Below are 21,855 nucleotides of genomic sequence, written 5' to 3'. Positions count from 1 at the left end.
GGCGTAATAGTCCTGAGCAATGAACTGGTTTCCTCAGGTAGAAGCCTCTGGTACAATGGACAAGTTTCTGGAAGATTCCAGTAGGTGTAGGTATCCCTGGCCCCTCACCTGGTGGGCTGGGCACAGCAGGAGGAGCTTCCTGCTTGTTCTCAGGACAAAGCCCCTCTTGTCCATTGGGTCAGTAGTTCTCTGCTTGCATCTCCCTTCTCTCTGAGCCTCTTTCTTTGTGGTTTCTTTTCTTTTTTTCTTTTTTTTTTCTTTTTTAAGAGACAGGGTCTGCTCTGTTGCCCAGGATGGAGTACAGAGCCAGGGGCTCAATCATAGCTCACTGCAGCCTGACCTCCTGAGCTCAAGTGATCCTTAAGCCTTAGCCTCCCAGGTTTCTGGGACCACAGGCGTGCATTACTATGCCCAGCTAATTATTATTATTATTATTTTTGAGATGGAGTGTTGCTCTGTTTCCTAGGCTAGAGTGCAGTGATGCAATTTTGGCTCATTGCAACCTCTGCCTCCCAGGTTCAAGTGATTCTCCTGTTTCAGTCTCCTGAGTCACTGGGATTACAGGTGCCCACCACTATGCCCAGCTAATTTTTATGTTTTTTAAAAGAGATGGGGTTTCACCATGTTGGTCAGGCTGGTCTCTAACTCCCGACCTCAAGTAAGTTGTTTACCTTGGCCTCCCAAAGTGCTGGGATTACAGGCATAAACCACCACACCCGGACTTTTTTTTTTTGAAATGAAGGCTTGCCACATTGCCCAGGCTGGTCTTGAACTCCTGGCCTCAAGTGATCTTCCTGCCTCAATCTCCCAAAGTGCTGAGATTACAGATGTGAGCCACCATACCTGGCTTTGTAGTCTGGTGTTGAATACCCAGTCAGTTTCCTCACACCTGCATTCCAACCTTTGCTCCAGAATCTCTCCTCTGGCTTTCTGACTTTGGTCCCAAGTGTCCCTCAGTCCTCTTGAACTCCTGGCCTTCTGGGCTCATATAAATATGGCTATACCTGAAGGTCAAGGCTTAGGGTATTGTATCCATCAGCTGTGGCTCTCTAGGACCCCTCTGGTGGAGCTGAGTGTTTCTGTCCCCAGCTGACCCACCAGGGGTGGAGGATTGGATAAGGACTGGCCAGACCCAGTGGGTCTATGTCTGCAGGTTTCCACATGACAGAGATGGACCTACCAAGTTCTCTTTTCAGAGAACTCATGGTGGTTGTGGACAGAGAAGTATTTCTCAAAAGCTTATGATTGCTATGACCCCTTGCATTGCAACTGCCTTGATATTATATTTCACTCTTTTCACCTCCTTCCTCTTTTTTTTTTGACGGAGTCTTGCTCTGTTGCCCAGGCTGGAGTGCAGTGGTGCAACCTTGGCTCACTGCAACCTCTTCCTCCCAGGTTCAAACGATCCTCCTGCTTCAGCCTCCTGAGTATCTGGCACTACAGGCACACACCATCGTGCCCAGCTAATTTTTGTATTGTTAGTAGAGAGAGGGTTTCACCATATTGCCCAGGGTGGCCTCGAACTCCCGACCTTGTGATCCATCCACTTCAGCCTCCCAGTGTGCTGGGATTACAGGCCTGACCCACCGTGGCTGATCAGCCACTTCCTTCCTCTTTTAGTCTCATTCACCCATGGGAAGTGACTGAAGGAGGAAGTTCAAGGGCGAAAGTGAGTGCCAGCAGAAGGCTGGGAGATGGGTTGGAGTCTGTAGTTCATTCCTGCTGCCAGGCTCCACCGAGGGGAACCGGGACCCTTTTGAAGAGAAGATGCCCCTGCTGACGCTCTTCTCCCTCTTCTTCTTGCTCTCAGGTGAGTGGGCCTGGGTCGATCTTCTTGGGGGAAGCTTAGCCAGCAGGAGGAATTGGCTGACAGAGGGAAGAAGGAACCTGGCTAGAAGGTGTCCTTTATGGTATGAACCTTGTGCATTTCATCCACGTACACACTCACCCAGTGTTTCTGAGGCCAAGGCAGGAATACAGGGCATGGCCTTCATCATGAAGCCAGTAAAGGCAGAATTCCTGACCCCCAGAGGCGGATCACGTGAAATGGACAGACGGTAGACCCCGCTGGCCAGGGAAAAGCAGAAGAGGAACCCAGGCTGCTCAGGACAGCGGGCAAAAGCCTGATCCTGGACTGGGTGGTCTGTCACCTGCGTGGATGTGTTGAGCAGGGGCAGGTGTCAGGGAAGAAGTGAGGCTGGAGAGGCTCTGAAAGGAGGAACGAGGAAGTTTGTGGGCAGAGAGGGAGTGGTGGTTCTGGGCATCTGGGGCAGAAGGGAACAGTAGAAGTTGCTGAGAGACCGGAAAGGTCAAGAGGAGATAAGCCCAGCAGGGGCGTAGAGGAAAGGAGGGACAGAGACGTGGGCAGAGCCAGAGGGCGGGAGACACCTTAAGTTGGTGCGTATAATTTTGAGTAAAAATGAAGGGAGGCTAGGCAAAGAGGCTCATGCCTGTAATCCCAGCACTTTGGGAGGCCCAAGTGGGCAGACTGATTGAGCTCAGGGATTCAAGATCAGCTTGGGTAACATGGCAAAACCCTGTCTCTACCAAAAATACAAAAATTAGCCGGGCGTGGTGGCATGCACCTATGGTGCCAGCTACCTGGGAGGCTGAGGCCTGAAGATCACTTGAGCCCGGGAGTCGGAGGCTGCAGTGAGCTGTAATCACGCCACTGCGCTCCAGCCGGGGTGACAGAACAAGATCCTGTCTCTTAAAAAAAAGAAAGAAAACAAAAGAAACGACAACACCACAAAATGTAAAGAAGTGGTGGGTACTGTGAGGAAAACAGAACAAGGTGGTGTGACACAGTGGGACTCAGGTCGGGGGGTGCTTTAGGTCAGGTGGGCTGAACAACCCCCCTGAAGAGGGTCCCAGATGTCTGTCTGAGCCGGGACCTGGGAAAAATAAGTTGGAGAAGGATCAGACACAGGATTGGGACCAGCCTTCCAGGCACAGGGAACAGCAAATACGAGAGCTCTGGTGTGGAAATGAGCTTGGTCTGGGCACCTCTGAGGAGCAGGGAGGTCAGCATGGTCACAGGCTTCAGAAGAGCCTCGTGGGGAGATCGGAGGGGAGGATATTATTATCTCTTGGGAGGAAAGGTCTTGCGGAGGGAAGTGACGTGTCTCGAACTGCGAGGCTGGTAAAGGTGGAGCAGAAAGAGGCTCATGAACGCTTGACCCTGAATTTCAGCATGGAAATAGAGAAGGCAGATTTTGGGTGAGATGTTAGAAAATGCATTGGCACAGTGAGACCAGGACAGGCGCGGCTGCTTTTTCTCTGACACCTGGAAATGGGATAATTTGGTGGTGAGCAGATGTGAGAGTCGTGTTGCGCGTAGGTATGGTTTGGGACCTGTCTGAAGTGGGCAGAGATGCCAGCAGGCACAGCTTGGGTGGCGACAGAGCCCGGAGAGCACCATGAGCCTTCGTGTGTCAGCCCTTGCCAGCCTCTTTTGCGGAATTTCCACCCACAAGCAGCAACGATGCCTGCACTGCTTCCCCCTTCTAAATAATTCATTGTTTTAAAATACTCAAGGAAAAAAAAAATACCCATCAGGAAGTTCGTTTTCTGTGAGAAAGGAAGGTGTCTTTTTTTTTTTTTTTCTGTTGGGGTCTCAATCTGTTGCCTAGGCTGGAGTGCAGTGGCATGATCATAGGTCACTGCAGCCTCAACTCCTGGACTCAAGCGATCCTCCTGCCTTGACCTCCTGAGTTGCTGGGATTAAAAGCATGAGTCACCGTGCCTGGCAAGAAAGAAATTTTTTTTTTTTTTTGAAATGGAGTTTTGCACTTGTTGCTCAGGCTGGAGTGCAATGGCGCAATATCAGCTCACTGCAACCTCCACCTCCTGGATTCAAGCAATTCTCCTGCCTCAGCCTCCCAAGTAGCTAGGATTATAGGTGTGGTGGGCTAATTTTATATTTATATTTTTTGGAGACAGAGTCTCACCCTGTCATCCGGGCTGGAGTGCATGCATATGGCACGATCTCTGCTCACTGCAACCTTCGCCTCCCGGGCTCAAGCGATTCTCCTGCCTCAGCCTCCCAAGTAGCTGGGATTACAGGTGTGTGCCACCATGCCCAGCAGCTTTTGTATTTTTAGTAGAGATGAGGTTTTGACATGTTGCCCGTGCTGGTTTCAAACTCCTGAGTTCAGGCAAGCTGCCTACCTCGGCCTTCCAAAGTGCTGGTATTACAGGCGTGAGACGCTGCACCCGGCCGCACTGTGCTTTTTTCCTACAAGTCTTTATTGTTTCTGTTAAAGCTATTCCTAGGAATTTAATTCGCTTTTATTGCTAATGTAAATGAGCACTTTTCCACTTTATTTTCCAACTGTTTATTACCGGTTTATTACCGGAAAGCCATTGATTTTTACATATTTATTGTTTATTTAGCCACGCTATTAAATTCATTATGAATTAAAATATTTTTTCATTTAAAATTAAAAAATTTTCTCTAACATCATATCCCTTTTGATAATTATAAATTTATGGTTTTCCCACATTGATTGGAACTTCCAGAGTCATGTTATAAATATTGTCAATTCATGTTTTGTTAATGATTCAATAGGAAAGTCTATAGCATTTCACTATTAAGAATAATTTGACTGGTGGTGCATGGTGGCTCACGCCTGTAATCCCAGCACTTTGTGAGGCTGAGGCGGGCAGAACGGGTAAGCCCAGAAGTTCAAGACCAGCCTGGACAACAAAGTGAGACCTTGTCTCTGCAAAAAAAAAATTAGTCAGGTATGATGGTGAATGCCTGTGGTCCTGTGGTCCTAGCTACATGAGAGGTTACCGCAAGAGGATCGCTTGAGCCCAGGAGGCTGAGGCTGCAGTGAGCCATGTTCGTACGGAGAGCCAGAAGTCTCACTGCACTCCAGCTTGGGTGATAAAGTGAGACTCCATCTCAAAAAAAAAAAAAAAAGAATAATTTGGCTCTTTGTTTATGATTTCCTAAGTCTTTTTAATTGTGGAAAATAATACATACAAAAAGGTGCATGAAACATTAATGTCCATGTTAACAAATTATCACGAAGTACATATGAATGTCTCGCATGAAGTGTGGTGCTTGCTGAGGTTTTTGATGACAATCTATCTTAGTTTGCTAAGAGTTTTTTGAAAAAACCTGAATGAATGTTGATTCCTATCAGGTACTTATCCCTGCATCTACTGAGATGATCACATGATTTTTCTCCTTGACTCTGTTAATACGGCATATTACCCTTATCGGCTTTCTTTTCTTTTTTCTTTCTTTCTTTCTTTTTTTTTTGAGATGGATTCTTGCTCTATCACCAGGCTGGAGTACAGTGGTGCGATCTCAGCTCACTGCAACCTCCATCTCCAAGGTTCAAGCGATTCTCCTGCCTCAGCTTCCCGAGTAGCTGGGACTACAGGTGCGTGCCACCATGCCTGGCTAATTTTTTGTATTTTTTAATAGAGACAGGTTTTCTCTGCTATGTTGAGAGATATTGGCCAAGATGGTCTCGATCTCTTGACTTTGTGATCTGCCTGCCTCGGCCTCCCGAAGTACTGGGATTATAAACATGAGCCACCACGCCTGGCCTTCTTATTGACTTTCTAATGTTAAAACCACTTTGGATGCTTGGCATAAACCCAGCTTGATAATGTTTTATCCTTTTTATGTATCACCAGATTTCATATGGTGGCTTTTGCATTTATGTTAATGAGTATTTTTTTTTTTGAGATGGAGTCTTGCACTATTGCCTGAGCTGGAGTGCAATGGCTTGATCTCGCCTGACTGCAACCTCCGCCTCCAGGGTTCAAGTGATTCTCCTGCCTCAGCCTCCCGAGTAGCTGGGATTACAGGCGTCTGCCACCACGCTCGGCTAATTTTTTTATTTTTATTTTAGTAGAGACGGGGTTTCACTATGTTGGCCAGGCTGGTCTCAAACTCCTGACCTTGTGATCCGCCTTCCTTGATCTCCCAAAGTGCTGGGATTATAGGTGTGAGCCACTGCGCCTGGCCAATCAGAGATATTTGCCTACAGTATTTTCTTACTCTGCTCTTGTCAGGTTTTGTCATAAAGAACATGCTAATCTTGTGAAATGGATTTGGGATTTCATTTTTTTTCTATGCTCTGAAAATTATATATAAAATAGACATTATTTCTTCCTTACGTGTTTGGTAAATATTCCCATTGAAGCTTTATAGGTCTGAAGTTTTATTTTGGGGATTTTTTTTTTTTTTTTTTTGAGATGGAGACTTGCTCTGTCACCAGGCTGGAGTGCAGTGACGCGATCTCGGCTCACTGCAACCTTCACCTCCCAGGTTCAAGTAATTGTCCTGCCTCAGCCTCCTGAGTAGCTGGATTACAGGCACACGCCACCACACCCAGTTAATTTTTGTATTTTTAGTAGAGATGGGGTTTCACCATGTTGGACAGGATGGTCTCGATCTCCTGACCTCATGATCTGCCTGCCTCTGCCTTCCAAAGTGATGAGATTACAGGCAGGAGCCACTGTGCCTGGCATTAGGGGAAGTTTTAAACAAGTGATTTGATTTATTTAAATACGGTGGCTATGGGATTATTTAGGTTTTCTATTTCCTTTGTGCTGATTTTAGCATATTGTATTTTTTTTTCTTTTCTTTCTTTCTTCTTCTTCTTTTTTTTTTTCCAGATGGAGTCTTATTCTGTCACTCAGGTTGGAGTACAGTGGTACAATCTTAGCTCATTGCAACCTCTGCCTCCTGGGTTCAAGGGATTTTCCTGCCTCAGCCTCTCTAGTAGCTGGGACTAAAGGTGCATGCCAGCATGCTAGGCTAATTTTTGTATTTTTAGTAGAGATGAAGTTTCACCATGTTGGCCAGGCTGGTCTTAAACTCCTGACTTCAGGTGATCCGCCCACCTCAGCCTCCCAAAGTGCTGGGATTACAGGCATGAGCCACCACGCCTGCCCCCACTTGGTAGTTTTTCAGTGCTTGCTCCCCTCCCTCCTTTGTTTTGGCATACCCAGTGGCTGTTGTTCCCATCATTATGTCTATGAGTAACCAATGGTTAGCTCCCACTTACAAGCAATAACATGTGATATTTGGTTTTCTGTTTCTATGTTAATTCACTTAGGATAATGGCCTCCAGCTGTATTCATGTTGCTGTAAAGGACACAATTTTGAAGAAAAACATATATTTTAAGAAAATGCAGGCCAGGTGTGGTGGCTCACGCCTGTAATCCCAGCACTTTGTGAGGCTGAAGCGGGTGGATCGCTTGAGCACAGGAGTTTGAGACCAGGCTGGGCAACATGGCAAAATCCTGTTTCTATTAAAAATATAAACATTAGCCAGGAAGGGGCCTGTGCCTGTTGTCCCAGCTACTTGGGAGGCTGAAGTGGGAGGATGGATTAAGCCTGGGAGGTGAAGGCTTCAGTGAGCCATGATTATGCCACTGCACTCCAGCCTGGGCGACAGAGTCAGAACGTGTCTCAAAAAAAAGAAAGATAATACTTGCCTTTCTACAAGGTGATAGTAATCAGGACCCTGTAGGATTGGCATAAGGGTGGACAAATAGATCAATGGAACAGAATGGGAAATTCATACATTTGCTATTTGACAAAGGAGTCAAAGCAATTCAATGAAGAAAGGGGAATCTGTGTCATATGGATCCCATAGCACATGGAGACCAGTTGCCTTTGCTGTTTTGGTCAACTTCAAAGGCACTCACCCAGGGTGGTTTATTCCAGAACCACTAGAAATCATTAGGACCACCAGGACAGCCTCTCCACAGACAGCTGATATGGCTGCCTCAGCTCGACCTCCTGAGGGTCATCAGTGCTAAGTCAAGGTAAGACCCTGTGGAAACGGGTCTCCTGGTATTTCCTCTCCACCAGGCCGGTCTAACACAAAGATGGCTGCAAAAGGACATTCCTTGAAATCTGCAGATTACGTTGGCTGTAGGGTGGAGAGAGGGGTGAACTGCAGGAAGCTATGATTGCTCAGTGCCAATATTTTTATTTCTTTTGGGATCTGTTGTTGTGCGTGTCAGTGATTTTCCTGATGGCTTTGACCCAGTGGAAAATTGAAGGACAAAGATTTTGTATGTGGAAGGTATATTTCTTCCTTGACTGTTATTTAAGTTGTGAGACTTGGATTTGGGAGCTATTCCCTAAAGAGGAGGCGTGGCCCTGCCCTTGGGGTGGGAGGTGATGGCACATGGATTTGTGTTTTCCAGGCTACTCCATTGCCACTGAAATCACTGGTCCAACAACGGTGAACGGCCTGGAGCGGGGCTCATTGACCGTGCTGTGTGCTTACGGCTCACAATGGGAGGCCTACTTGAAGTGGTGGTGTCGAGGAGCTGTTTGGGGTAGCTGTGAGATCCTTGTTAAAACCACTGGATCAGAGCAGGAGGTGAAGAGGGGCCGGCTGTCCATCAGGGATAATCAGAAAAACCACACATTCACCGTGACCATGAAGGATCTCAGAAGAGATGATGCTGACATTTACTGGTGTGGGATTGAGAAAATCGGAACTGATCCTGGGGTCGAAGTTCAAGTGACCATTGACCCAGGTAAGAGGGAGTGTATGCTCGGATTTGTCTCTCAGGGCCTGCTCTGACTTGTCTCTGAGGTCCTACCCAAGTGACTTCATTGTCACCAAGTGATCTGCCACTTGAGTCCTGAGTCTCATAGAACCCCGACTGACCACTTACGATTGGGAGGGTCAGGGCCTCTTATCAATGCCCCTATGGCTCCCAGGGCTCCCTCCACACTGGGATTAAGCCTTTCTAGGCCCACTGTTTCTCCTCTGCAAAGCTCAGTGCCTGAGGACAAGGTGACGGTTCCAGTCGCAGCCCATGGACCAAGGGGATGCCCTCCGTGGTACGCAGAGACTCCAGTCCTTGCCATTGCTTTCTGGAGACCTCTGTGCCCCGGTGTGTTCTGTTATTGGTGTAGTTCTGGGCTAGGGCTTCGTAGCTGCTGTTCCCACCTCCCATTCCATACCCAACCCAGGAGAAAGAGAGGCTCAGCATAGTCGGGGTGCTGGCGTCAAATTCCCAACTCCAGAAAGGTCCTCACAGTCAAACAGCTGCATTCCTGGTCCCTGAAATCCCACCATGAGCCATTTGTGCATGTGGCCTTAATGATGTTCTCTTCCTACGTCCTTCTAGAATGCAGACACTCTGGGAGGGTCAGCTTAGAGGTCCCAGTGTCTTAGCTTGCATGGGTTTATTTGTTGGGCTCGTTCTGCTGTCCCTCAGAAGATGAGCAGCACCAGCTCGAGGGCCCTTGTGGCATGGGGGAGCACCACAGTCCTCAGGGCCCCATGCTGTCCCTAGAGCCTCTGGGGCATGTTCTGGTTTGCACAGTGCTGAGCGTGCATTGTCTCAGTGAATCCTCACGATACCCCTGAGAAGGGGGCATCCCCATCTTTGAAGCTCTGTTACTTGCCCAAAGTCAAGGCTCTTCCTGAATATTATGATTTCCTTCAGGGCTCGTCCTGGCCTTCGATGTCACAGATCTGCTCAGTCACTGTGCGAGTTCCCACTCTAATCCTGTTGTTGCTGGATAAATAGGGCTGGGGGTGGAGACTGGCCAAGGCCCTGTCATAAGCAGCAGGACTGCTCAAGTTCAGCTGATCTCCAGCTGCTTCTAGGCTCTTCCCAGCCCCCTCTAACCCTTCCAGGGCCTGCTCCGTGTCCTCCCTGGACCCTGCCCAGCCCCGCCTACCTCTGAGGCTCTGGAGTCCCCTAGAGGCCAGGGAGAAATAAGCGGTCCAGGCTGCAGCCCCTTCCCATAGTAGCAGTCCGGAATCCCCCAGGCTCAGAGCTGCATGCAGGGCTGTGGGTGGGCTGTGGGCAAGGAAGTCTCTGATCTGGTCAATACATCAAGCATCAACTACAGCGCCAACTGCCACCCCCACCACGCCTACCTCCACTACGTTTACAGCACTAGTCACCCTGGAAGAAACCAGCAGCTCCCCAACTCTGAGCAACCACCACTCGGACGACAGGTAAGCCAGCTTTGGTTCCACGGTGTCCTACTTGGCCCAAATTCCTCCAATGGAGAACTCTGAAGTCCCAGCTTCCAGCCTGAGCTGTGTCTGGAACCTGCAGGCTCCTTGGTGATGATGAGGAAGCTGGGAGTCCCTCCCACTTGCCATCAGACCACACGGTGTCCTTTCAGTCCCTCCCCACAGATCCTTCATTCTGCAGCTCAGTGCTGTCTGTGGGTTCATTCATTCATTCGTCCCTCTTTGACTATGTTAAAATAACGTCTACGTGGCTGCCCCATGCTGAGCTCTGGGGACACAGACATGACTGTCCCTGTGGAGCTCAGAGCTTAGTGCAAGAGACGGATGAGTCGGCAGTGAGTGAGGATGGTGTGGCTCATGTGAGTGTGGGCGTGGGGGCGTGGGGCCACAGGCATGGCTCTTGGTCCAACTTCTGGGAGGACAAGGAAAGAGGGCTTGGGGAAGTCCTGTTTCCCTTAATTTTCCTCTGATCACTGTTACGGCCAGAGGTGCCGATAGTTCCTCCCATCTCTAGTGCACCTGGCAGCCACAGAAGGCTTTCCTGGGCATTATTTTGTTGTCTTTGACCTTTCCTACAACCACCCCATGTGGAAGAACAGGCAGGTACACATGTTCCCATTTTGCAGAAGAAGAAACTGAGCCTCAGTCCCTTCCTCGGTGAGGGGTGGTGCTGGAGCTTGGATGGAAGTCTCTGGATTCCACACCACAGCTTAGTCATGCCTCTAGTGCCCTGCCCAACCACCTGCAGTGAGATGGGCTTTCTAGAAGTGGAAAGTCCTCTTTCATTTCCTCCTTTCACTCTTCTTGGTTCTCATGACCTTTTTTTTTTTTTTTTTTTTTTTGAGATGGAGTCTCATTCTGTTCCCAGGCTGGAGTGCAGAGGTGCAGTCTCGGCTCACCGCAACCTCCACCTCCCGGGTACAAGTGATTCTCCTGCCTCAGCCTCTCAAGTAGCTGGGATTACAGGCACCTGCCATCATGCCTGGCTAATTTTTGTATTTTTGTAGCGATCGGGTTTTACCATATTGGCCAGGCTGGTCTTGAATTCCTGATCTCAGGTGATCTGCCCGCTTCAGCCTCCCGAAGCGCTGGGATTACAGGCGTGAGCCACCGCGCCCGACCTTTGCCTTTATTTTTAGGTCTGCCAAGTGCCAAGGTCTCTTATTTCTGGGACCTTGCCACAAAATCCCTGTGGGAAGTCCCCAGTATTCCAACTACCTGAGACCCTTCTACTCCCCTTCTCCCATTTGCCTTCTGTTTTAAAACAATTTAAACTTTTTAAAGTTTTCTTCTTCTTTTTAGACAGAGTCTTACTCTGTAGCTTAGACCTGAGTGCAGTGGTGCTATCTCGGCTCACTGCAACCTCTGCCTCTCATGTTCAAGGGATTCTCCTGCCTCAGCCTCCTGAGTAGCTGGGACTACAGGCACATGCTACCATGCCCAGCTAATTTTTTTTTTTTTTTTTTTGAGACCAAGTCTCACTCTGTTTCCCAGGCTGGAGTGCAGTATTGTGATCTTTGCTCATTGCAACCTCCGCCTCTCAGGTTCATGTGATTCTCTTGCCTCAGCTTCCCAAGTAGTTGGGACTACAAGGATGAGCCACTATGCCCGGCCAATTTTTTTATTTTTAGTAGAGACGGGGTTTTGCTGTGTTGGCCAGGCGGGTCTTCAACGCCTAGCCTCTAGTGATTTGCCCACCTCAGCCTCCCAAAGTCCTGGGATTACAGGCATGAGCCACCTTGCTTTGCCCCCATTTTTCTTTTTTCCTAAGCAAACGAATACAGGATGCTCTCTGTTTTGAAAGTTTATTTTCTGGCTGGGCATGGTGGCTCATGCCTGTAATGGTAGCACTGAGGGAGGCCGAGGCAGGCGGATCACCTGAGCTTGGGAGTTCGAGACCCATCTGACCAACAAGAGTGAAACTCTGCCTGGCTGGGCGCGGTGGCTCATGCCTGTAATCCAAGCACTTTGGAGGCCAAGGTGGGTGGATCACCTGAGGTCGGGAGTTCAAGACCAGCCTGACCAACATGGTGAAACCTCGTCTTAAAAAAAAAAAAAAAAAAAAAAGAGTGAAACTCTGTCTCAAAAAAAAGAAAAAAAAGAAAGTTTATTTTCTGCCACACTGCTTCAAATAAGTAATAGCTAAGGGTTTTAAAAATTATTTTATGAATCAAAGCCTTATGTAAGTACCCAATTAGGGCCTTTGATTAGCATCAGACAGTTTATTCACTCATTTATTTCACTTGAGGTCAGGAATTCGAAACCAGCCTGGCCTACATGGCAAAATCTTGTCTCTACTAAAAATACAAAAATTTGCTGGGCATGGTGGTGGGTGCCTGTAATCCCACATACCTGGAGGCTGAGGCAGGAGAATCTCTTGGACTTGGGAGGTGGAGGTTGCAGTGAGCCGAGATTGTGCCACTGCACGTCAGCCTGGGGGACAGAGCAAGACTCCATCTCAAAAAAACAAACAAAAAACAAACAAAAAAAAGACCAACTATCTTTTGTTAAAATTCTTAAAATTTAAAAACTTTTATTTTAGCTTTAGGGGTACGTGGACAGGTTTGTGATATCAGTAAATTGCATGTCACCAGGGTTTTGTGTACAGATCATTTTTCACCCAGATGATAAGGATGGTACCCTGTAAGTAGGTTTTAATTCTCTCCCTCCTCCTGCCCTCCATCCTCAAGTTGGCCCTGGTGTCTCTTGTTCCGTTCCCTTCTTTGTGTCTGTGTGTGCTTGTTGTAAAACCACTTTTGAGGGTCCTCAGGAGTGAGGGTTCTTGGGCTGCAAACCACAGACTTGTGGCTCATCAGGTGTGTGCCTTTCCCCTGCCGCCAAGCGGGTGGGATTGGGCTGAGAGGCAGACGGCGAGCCTGGGGTGCAGGGGCCGAGTGTGGTTGTTTCTAGGCACAAACTCCTGAAGCTCAGCGTCCTCCTGCCCCTCATCTTCAGCATATTGCTGCTTCTCTTGGTGGCCACCTCACTCTTGGTTTGGAGGATGATGAAGCGCCAGAAGAAAGGTGAGAGGAGCAGGGTGAGGCTGGGCTCAGACTGGGCTGGGTGGCTGGGTGTGTGGCCAATGGCCAGCATTGGCATCTGGGAGCTATCTGGTCCAAGGGATGACCTGCACGATATGGGAAGCACACTGTCCCAAAGGCTCTCGGCAGCTGGCAGTGCCAGGGGAGCAGGGGGCACCCTGGAACTTGCAGGGCAGCCCAGGAGGTTTTGGCATTCTCTGCCTGCCCTGCACATCGGTCCTTCCCCTTCTCTTCTCTCTGACCCACCTCCCTCTCTCTTTCCTGAATTGGCTCTTGGTGGCAGAGGTGGCAATGGTCTTAGGTGAGTGATCCAGCCTAGGGTGTCTAGACTAGATGCTAAAGTCGGGTCTGTGTGGTTGTCAAGGAGGTACTGAGCTAACATGGAGTGGGGAGGAAGAAACAGACATAAACACAAGAGTGCATGCACACACACTTGCACGATCACGTGTACACACACCGCATGGATGCCACAGTGCATGTGCACTCACCACATTACAGCTCCCTGCACAATCATGTGCACACACACCGCATGGATACCATGGTGTGTGTGCATTTGCCACATTACACACACACACACACACACACACACACATACATGATCGTGTATACACATTGCATGGATGCCACGGTGCATGTGCACTCACCATATTAAACACACACAGACACACACACACACACACATGCGTGATCATGTGCACACACACTGCATGGATACCACGGTGCATATGAACTTGCCACATTACACACACACACACACACACACACACACGCATGATCACGTGCACACACACTGCATGGATATCATGGATACCATGGTACATATGCATTTGCCACATTACACACACACACACACACACACACGTGCACGATCACGTGCACACACACTGCATGGATACCATGGATATCATGGTGCATATGCATTCACCACATTACACACACACATGCACGATCATGTGCACACACACTGCATGGATACCATGGGGCATGTGCACTCACCACATTACACACGTGCACACACACACACGATCATGTGCACACACACTGCATGGATACCACGGTGCATTTGCACTAATCACATTACACACACACGCATACACACACACAGCCCTCCAAGTCGGATCAGAGCATCGGAGTGGCCTTTCCTTCTGTTCCTCCCCGCCCACTGGACTTTCCAGGCTGCCTGCTTGCCCTGTGTGAACTTGCTCTTCAAGGAAGAGCCTTTTGGCGCAGGAACCTGCACTCACAGATCACGAGGTCTGGCCTCAACCAAACCCCTTTGCTGTCTGACTTCACTTCCACATTCTCACACAATTGTACCCCTTTCCCTTCTAGAACATCTGGGTCCTAGCTCCCACGGGGTCCTCTCCAACACGTCTTCTTCCCCATAGCCTGGGAAATCTTTCACCTGGTGAGAGGGTAGCCTGACTCTTTGTTAATTTGTTTTCTGAGATGCTTTTTAGTGGTTGCTTTTTCTCCCGAATATATTGCCCACGACCTAAGGTCTAAGTGGTTTCTGTGTTCTTCAGCATCTAGAATGTTGAAACTAAAAACCAGGGGGAAACCCGCTATTTCTTTGTTGTCCCTAGAGCAGGGATGTGGAGGCGGTGGTTGGGGAGGGCAAAAAGAAGACAGGACTGGCAACCACCTGAAAACTGGTCCCTAGGCCAGGCACAGTGCCTCACGCCTGTAATCCCAGCACTTTGGGAGGCCAGGGTGGGCAAATCACTTGAGGTCAGGAGTTCGAGACCAGCCTGGCCAACATGGTGAAACCCCTTCTCCACTAAAAATACAAAAAATGAGCTGGATATGGTGGCACGCGCCTGGATATGGTTCCAGCTACTCCGAAGGCTGAGGCAGGAGAATTGCTTGAATCCAGGTGGCGGAGGTTGCAGTGAGCTGCGATTTCACATTGCCCTCCAGCCTAGGAGACAGAGTAAGATTCTGTCTCAAAACCAAACTAAACCAAACCAGTCCCTACTGTGCCAACCCAGCTCATACACTCAACTCGGGGTTGGGGGCAGCTTGGCGTGATCCTATCTCTGCAGATGACTTTTACTGACAGAGCACCACCTGCCCAGCATAGCCAGCACCCAGGTTGCAAGGAAAGGACAGGCCCTGCCACCCTGCAGCTTACAGCCCACCTGAGGACTAACTAGAATTCAGTGGGATGAATGTGATGAGACAGGCATAAAGCAAGTGCCCCCAGGGGCCCAGGAGGGGAGTTAGACAAACTGGGAATTGACCCCTGAAGGATGAATCAGGTAGAGACACAGTGGAATTCCAGGCCGAGTCGGGATTCTGCAGAAGGAAACTTACTCCCAGGGGAGCCGGTGGCTGGCAGGGCCACCTGATCAGCTGAGTGCACAGTTCTTTTTTTTTTTTTTTTTTTTTTTTGAGACGGAGTTTCGCTCTTGTTACCCAGGCTGGAGTGCAATGGCGCGATCTCGGCTCACCGCAACCTCCGCCTCCTGGGCTCAGGCAATTCTCCTGCCTCAGCCTCCTAAGTAGCTGGGATTACAGGCACGCGCCACCAGGCCCAGCTAGTTTTTTGTATTTTTAGTAGAGACGGGGTTTCACCATGTTGACCAGGATGGTCTCGATCTCTTGACCTCGTGATCCACCCGCCTCAGCCTCCCAAAGTGCTGGGATTACAGGCTTGAGCCACCGCGCCCGGCTCTGAGTGCACAGTTCTATGATGTGGGGAGCAGGGGGCGGGGTGTCCTTCTTTTTCAGGTGGAGAAATGAAAGCTCAGAGAGGTGACATGACCAGTGTCACAGAGTGTGTCATCTGAGCAATCAGAATTAGAACCAGGTCCCTGTCTCTAAGCTTGGACCTAATTCACCTCTTTTCTTCCATATTTCTCTTCCCTAGACCTGGGGGTTCTTGTGAGTCTGGAGGATGGGCTTTCTAATTCTGAATTGTCATTTGTCTTTTAGCAGCTGGGATGTCCTCAGAGCAGGTAAGAGAGTCCCCAGGGTTGGATCAGAGAGACCAGGCAGCGTCTTTCCCCTTCCTCATTTTCCATCTCCCAGAAGGTCCAAAATATCAGATAAGCCTTGTGCCAAATTATCCCGTCCTCAGGGCCGCCTGCAGGGCCTGGGGGCTAGGGGCCTGGAAACAGCCAGGAGGACGAGGACTGAGGAGTACGGGAGCCGAAGAAGTGGCGGGGGGGCACAGAGGGAACTGGGAGAGGGGTACCCAGGGATGTGGGAGAGACTCTTGTCCCACTTCGGAAAAAGAACCTGTGTCCACAGATGATCTTGTGACTCCCCAGCCTGTGTTCCCTGTCCCAGGTACTGCAGCCCCTGGAGAGCGACCTCTGCTATGCAAACCTGACCCGGCAGCAGACCCAAGACTTCCCCAAAAAGGCCACCACAAAGCCCTCCTCCTCTGCCCAGGCTGACCAGCTGGAAGTGGAATATGTCACCATGGTGCGTCCTTCACGGGGGCTGCTGCGAGGCTGGGGCAGGGGGGTAGAGGCCTGCTGTTGCCCACCCCCCACCTTTGGAGGGTGGGCTTTCTCCCACTCACGTGGGCACAGAGGAGGGGGGCATGGGGCACAGCCATAGTTACTTCAAGACTTGCCTAGGAGCTTCCCCAGGCAAGTCTCAACCCTGGGGATCCAGGGACTGGTCAAACACCATCCCCGAGCTGGACAGGAGAGTGGCAGACAGGCCGAGTGACTTGAGATTCCATAGGAAATGTGCTGCCCTGGTGCAGGGTTGGGGGAGACTCTGTTCTGTTGTGGGTGAAGCTCAGGGTGGTTGGCAGAGTAGTGGGGAAGCTGGAGGGCTTGAGAGGGGTCAGAAGCTCTGAAGGTTCTGCCTCCACCAGCCTCCTCTGAGGGCTCCTCTGCCTTGTGACCAGCACTTCCTACCATCCTCTCTGACCTGTCGCCCACCTTTGCTGCAGGCTCCCTTGCTGAGGGAGGACATTTCCTATGCATCTCTGACCTTGGCTGCTGAGGATCAGGAGCCAACCTACTGCAACACAGGCCGACTCACTAGCCCCATCTCCGGCGGGGGCCCCGAAGAGTCCCCAGAATACAGCACCATCAGGAGGCATTAGCCTAGACTCCAGCTTCCTTCTTGGACCCCAGGCTGTGAGCACACTCCTGTCTCCTCGGCCGTTTGTCCCCCGCTCCCTTCTTCAGGACCAGCTGGGGACTGGTACCTCTGCCTGATCAGCCAGCATTGCCCCCAGCTCTGGCTTGGGCTCGGGGCCAAGTCTCAGGGGGCTTCAAGGAGTTAGGGTTCTCTAACCATCCCCTCCTCTCCTACATAGTTGAGGAGGGGGCTGGGGCTATGCCCTGGGGCTTTCATGGGAATGATAAAGATGATAATGATAAAAATGTTATCATTATTTTCATAAAGTATCACTATCATAATACAGTGAACCTTTATTTATTACCTACCACGTGCCGTGGGCTGAATAATGGCCCCCAAAGCAATCTGCATGCTAATCCTCAGAACCTGTGACTGTCACCTCTGTGGCAGAAAGGGACTGTGCAGATGTGTTTAAGTTAAGGACTTTGAGATAGGGAGATTATTCTTGCTGATTCAGGTGGGTCCAAAATCTAACCACAAGGGTCCTTGTAAGAAGGAGGCCAAAAGGTTAAAAAGGAAGACGGTGCGATGGTGGAAGTGGACATTGGTGTGATGTGACCGGGGCCACGAATGCCACGGCCTTCAGACGGCCGACAAAGGCACAGAATGGATTCCCCCGCCTGGAGCTTCCAAAAAAAGCCAGCCCTGCCCACGCCTTGACTTGAGCCCCGTGAAACTGATCTTGAGCTTCTGGCCTCCAGGACCACATGAGAATAAATTTGCATTGTTTTTAATAAGCCACAATGTTGGTGCTAATTTGTTACAGCAGCAACAGGAAACTCATACAGTACATGGCAGGTGCCTGTCCCTAGATGCTTCCCACGTAGTAACTCCTCACGACAACCAAGAGGCACTTCTTTTATTGTCTCCCCCCACCCCTTTTTCTGAGACGGAGTCTCACTCTGTCACCCAGGCTGGAGTGCAGTGGCAGGTTCTAGCAATTCTCCTTCCTCAGCTTCCTGAGTAGCTGAGATTACAGGCACGCCGCCACGCCAGGCTAATTTTTTTGTATTTTAGTAGAGATGGAGTTTCACCGTGTTGCCCAGGCTGGTCTTGAATTCCTGAGCTCAGGCAATCCATCCTCCTCAGCCTCCCAAAGTGCTGGATTATAGGCATGAGCCACTGCACTGAGCCTACTATTCCCTTTTTGCAGACAAAGAACCCGAGGGATGGAGAGGTTCAGTGATTTGAACCAAGTTTTATGGCGAGTAAGCAGATGAGTTGGAATTTGAGCCCATTTGACCCCAGAGCCTAGAGTCTGCACTGTTTGTGTAAGGAGGATAGTGTGTATGTGCCTGTGTGTGTATGTGTGTGTGTGCTGCTCACACAGGGATCATGAGCATTTATAGATGCTGGACTCACTATCTTTTTTTGAGACAGAGTCTCACCTTGTCCCCCAGGCTGGAGTGCAGTGGTGAGATCTCGGCTCACTGCAACCTCTGCATCCCGGGTTCAAGCAATTCTTCTGTCTCAGTCTCCCAAGTAGCTGAAACTACAGGCTTGTGCCACCACACCTGGCTAATTTTTGTGTTTTCAGCAGAGGTGAAGGTTCACCACGTTGGCCAGGCTGGTCTTGAACTCCTGACCTCAAGTGATCCACCTACCTCGGCCTCCTAAAGTGCTGGGATTACAGGTGTGAGGCACCACACCTGGCCAGACTTACTATCATTATTCTAGCAACCTGACAGAGCACCCTGAACCCCACATGTCTCCTCATCTCTGACCTAGCCCAAGCAACCATTCCCTGCTTGGTCTTCCTCTTTCATTTTCTGCATTGAGTCCATTCTCCTCCCAGCAACCAGAGTGCTCTTTTCCAAGCACATCTTATTACTCCCTGCTTATAGCCTTCTGGTGATTTCCCTCCCAGCCTGCAAGGTCCTGAGGGATCCATGGACTGCTGCCTGCCCCTTCACCCCCTGTCCATTCATTCTTCCTCTCACAGGCTCTGCTCCATGCACACCGGCCTTTCTTCTATCCTTCTAACAAGATAAGGCTTGCTTTTCTTAGGGCCTTGACACTTGCTATTTCTCCTTTCCAGAATGCTCTTCCAGCAGATGGGCGAATAGTTAGCTCCTTTTTATCATTGCATCTCAGCTCAAATGTCACCTCTCAGAAGAGGCCTTCCTTGCCTATGAAAGGCAGTAACCCTTGCAGCCCACCTCCGATTTCTCTCTGTCTCGTTGCTTTACTTTATTTCCTTTGGTGAAACGACTTACTTAGTGGGGTCTACATTTGTCACTCCCCCCATCTCCACTAGGCTGTGTGCTGCCTTACGTGGAAAGTCTCATTCACTGCTATATCCCCTATGCCCAGTTACTGTCTGGCACATGGTGGGTTCTCGAATGTTTATTGGTTGATTCATTGAAGAAACAATGCATTTGGAGCAGAAGGCAAGCTCTCAGAGCAAAGGCAGCAGTGTTCATCATTCTGGGAGGGGAGTCCTGGGCCAAACAACCTAAGGAATTTCAGGATTGACTGCCCAGAAGCATGAAGTGGAAAAACTCCTTTTTCCCCTCCTGAAAATTGGAGAGAGGTGAGGGCTTACGGTGGCCTCTGGCTGGAGGACCTTTGTCTATCACTTGGCCTAGGTCGATTTTGTTGGAGGTGGGAATTGTAGGGAGAGATTGGGAATAAAGTGTAAGGGAAAGGCATCATGGCTTGGGAAGAGATGATGAACTATGGCTGAGGATCACAGGCCTGTGGCCCAGTGGATAGCAGGCTGTGGGCATGTTTAGCAGTCCACGTCAGTGTGTCCTGGGCTTTGCCTGACTTCTCACAGCTATGGACACCCCAAGGGCATCTGGCGTTGGTGGCCTTGGTGAAGAGATCCTGGCTCCCATGACCTCAAAGGTGGTTCCCTAGAATCTCAAGGGCTTTTCTGTCCTGGGGGACTTTGCAGAGCCCAAGCAAGCTTGATCATTCTTGAGCTAGTCATCTAAGCTGGTCAGGTCAGAGTGAGACTGTTTTTGACGTAGACCGTTTTAAGATTTACAGAGTGAGAAGCGCCCACAGAGAGATCTTAAAACAGAAAAGTTCAAAGCAGAGCCAAATTAGAGTGAGTCAAGGTTAAGTTATAACATAAGGCTTTGGGCTGGTGCATCACGGTGCCATTTCAATGACTGAGCATAAAGTGGATTTACTTCAGAGTTTATTTCAAGCAGCCAGCACTACACAGAAGGTATAAGTACGTGCTTACATTGGATAGGAAGGGATTCATCTTTTCTGTTAATATACAATCATAGATCCCAGTGAAGATTATTGCCACGAAACTTCTGACGTTAAGCTAGACACACAAAGAAGACTAGAATTTGGCTCAGTTTGGCTTGGCTGGTGGAATTAGGCTTCTTCTACCTTCATCTGGATGGTGGACATGGGTTAGGAGGAAGGTTGTATCCTGGCTGAGCCAAGGGCTGGTGAATCAGCATGGGAAGACTGATCCATTCTAATCCCTTTTAGTTGCTTTAGTCAAACTTTGAAAAAAAGTGTCTACAAGCCGGGCTCACATCTGCAATCCCAGTGCTTTGGGAGGCTGAGCCAGGAGGATCACTTGAGTCCAGGTGTTTGAGACAAGCCTGGGCAACATGGTAATCCTATCTAAAGTTGCTGGGGTTTTCCTCCCTTGGTTTTTGAATGATTAATTCTTAAAGATTCCGGGCCAGGCATAGTGGCTTACAACTCTAATCCCAGCACTCTGGGAGGCCAAGACAGGCAATCAGTTGAGCCCAGCGTAAGGCCAGTTGCCTCGTCGGGAGCTTGGACACACCCACCTCTGCACCCGGCACCTAGCTCTGCCGTATGGCTTCCCTGGAAGGCTCCAGCTGATGCAAGGCTCCTGGCTGGCTCTCCCACCAGAAAACCCGCCCAACAACCCACCAACCAATAGCGGTACGCCCCCTCTCAATCCCGCTCCCCTGGAGTCAATCAGAGCACCCAGCTGTCGCTCGTTTCCCCTAGCCATAAAAACCCCACGCCCCAGGAAGTTGGTGCGACTTCCCTGGCCCCTTTTCCCGGGACCATGGAACTTCGCCCGGGAGCTGAATAAATTGGATTCTTATACTGGCCTCAGTTTCCTCATTTTAAACTCGGCAATAAACCTTACACCCAGGAGTTCGAGACCAGCTTGGGCAACATAGGGAGACCTACAACAAATAAATAAATAAAAATTAGCTAGGTGTAGTGGCGCACGCCTGTAGTCCCAGCTACTCGAGCGGCTGAGGTGGCAGGATTGCTTGAGGACTGCTGTCTCTACAAAGAAATTTCAAAAATTAGCCAGGCACCTGTGGTTCCAGCTAGTCGGGAGGCTGAGGCAGGAGGATCAGCTGAGCTCTGGAGTTCTAGGTTACAGTGAACTGTGATCATGCCATTGCACTCCAGCTTGAGTGACAGAGAGAAAAAAAAGGAAGTATCTACAAGAGAGAATAGATTACTGGATATATTGTTTTTACGTAAAATGCTAGCCCTCTGGCTTGGTAGCAGTCTCAGAAGGGACCCTTTTATGTTCTCAGAAATGGGGTTGATAGTCATGAGCCAGTACAGTCAATTCCAGAGCTGGACAGAGCAGATCTCTGACTTGTGGTCCTGAGAAGTGTCTGGGTTCTCTCTGCTGTGACTGCAGGAGTCAGCTGCTAATCCAGCCCAGTTTGCTCAAGCCTGAACTAGAGTTTAGAGTGCTAGAGAAGTAGCCAGGGCGAGAGGAGGGAGGCAGCTATGCACAAGAG

At 49.7% G+C, this 21,855-nt stretch overlaps 2 protein-coding genes across 17 annotated transcripts in view; one reads left to right on the top strand and one right to left on the bottom strand.

Moving 5' to 3' along the window:
* Positions 1 to 21,855, bottom strand: part of RAB37 (RAB37, member RAS oncogene family) — a 70,840-nt gene that overhangs the window by 27,869 nt on the left and 21,116 nt on the right. The gene's annotated exons all lie outside the window — the stretch shown is intronic.
* Positions 720 to 18,396, top strand: CD300LF (CD300 molecule like family member f). 13 transcript variants are annotated; one of them, XM_010342463.3, is made up of 7 exons: positions 728 to 1,810; positions 8,188 to 8,526; positions 9,848 to 9,968; positions 12,900 to 13,012; positions 15,968 to 15,990; positions 16,325 to 16,462; positions 16,944 to 18,396. In XM_010342463.3, exons 1-7 carry the CDS (start codon positions 1,768 to 1,770, stop codon positions 17,097 to 17,099), a joined length of 933 nt encoding a protein of 310 aa, XP_010340765.1. In that variant the 5' UTR covers positions 728 to 1,767; the 3' UTR covers positions 17,100 to 18,396. The 13 variants fall into 13 exon arrangements, with proteins under 13 accessions (XP_074245025.1, XP_010340763.1, XP_010340762.1 ...); XM_003931767.4 differs by having other exon boundaries at positions 729 to 1,810; positions 9,860 to 9,968; XM_074388925.1 differs by having other exon boundaries at positions 729 to 1,810; positions 15,971 to 15,990.

This window comes from Saimiri boliviensis, chromosome 17 (genome assembly GCF_048565385.1).
Source record: "Saimiri boliviensis isolate mSaiBol1 chromosome 17, mSaiBol1.pri, whole genome shotgun sequence".
Classification (NCBI taxonomy): domain Eukaryota; kingdom Metazoa; phylum Chordata; class Mammalia; order Primates; family Cebidae; genus Saimiri; species Saimiri boliviensis.
This window is presented reverse-complemented; position numbering and strand designations above follow the sequence as displayed.

Excerpts from the sequence above, each read along its gene's own strand:
- CD300LF (XM_010342459.3), top strand. The coding sequence starts at position 1,768 with ATGCCCCTGCTGACGCTCTTCTCCCTCTTCTTCTTGCTCTCAG. Across the intron at positions 1,811-8,187 it reads CCTCTTCTTCTTGCTCTCAG|GCTACTCCATTGCCACTGAA; the intron begins GTGAGTGGGCCT and ends TGTGTTTTCCAG. Across the intron at positions 13,013-15,967 it reads GATGAAGCGCCAGAAGAAAG|CAGCTGGGATGTCCTCAGAG; the intron begins GTGAGAGGAGCA and ends TTTGTCTTTTAG.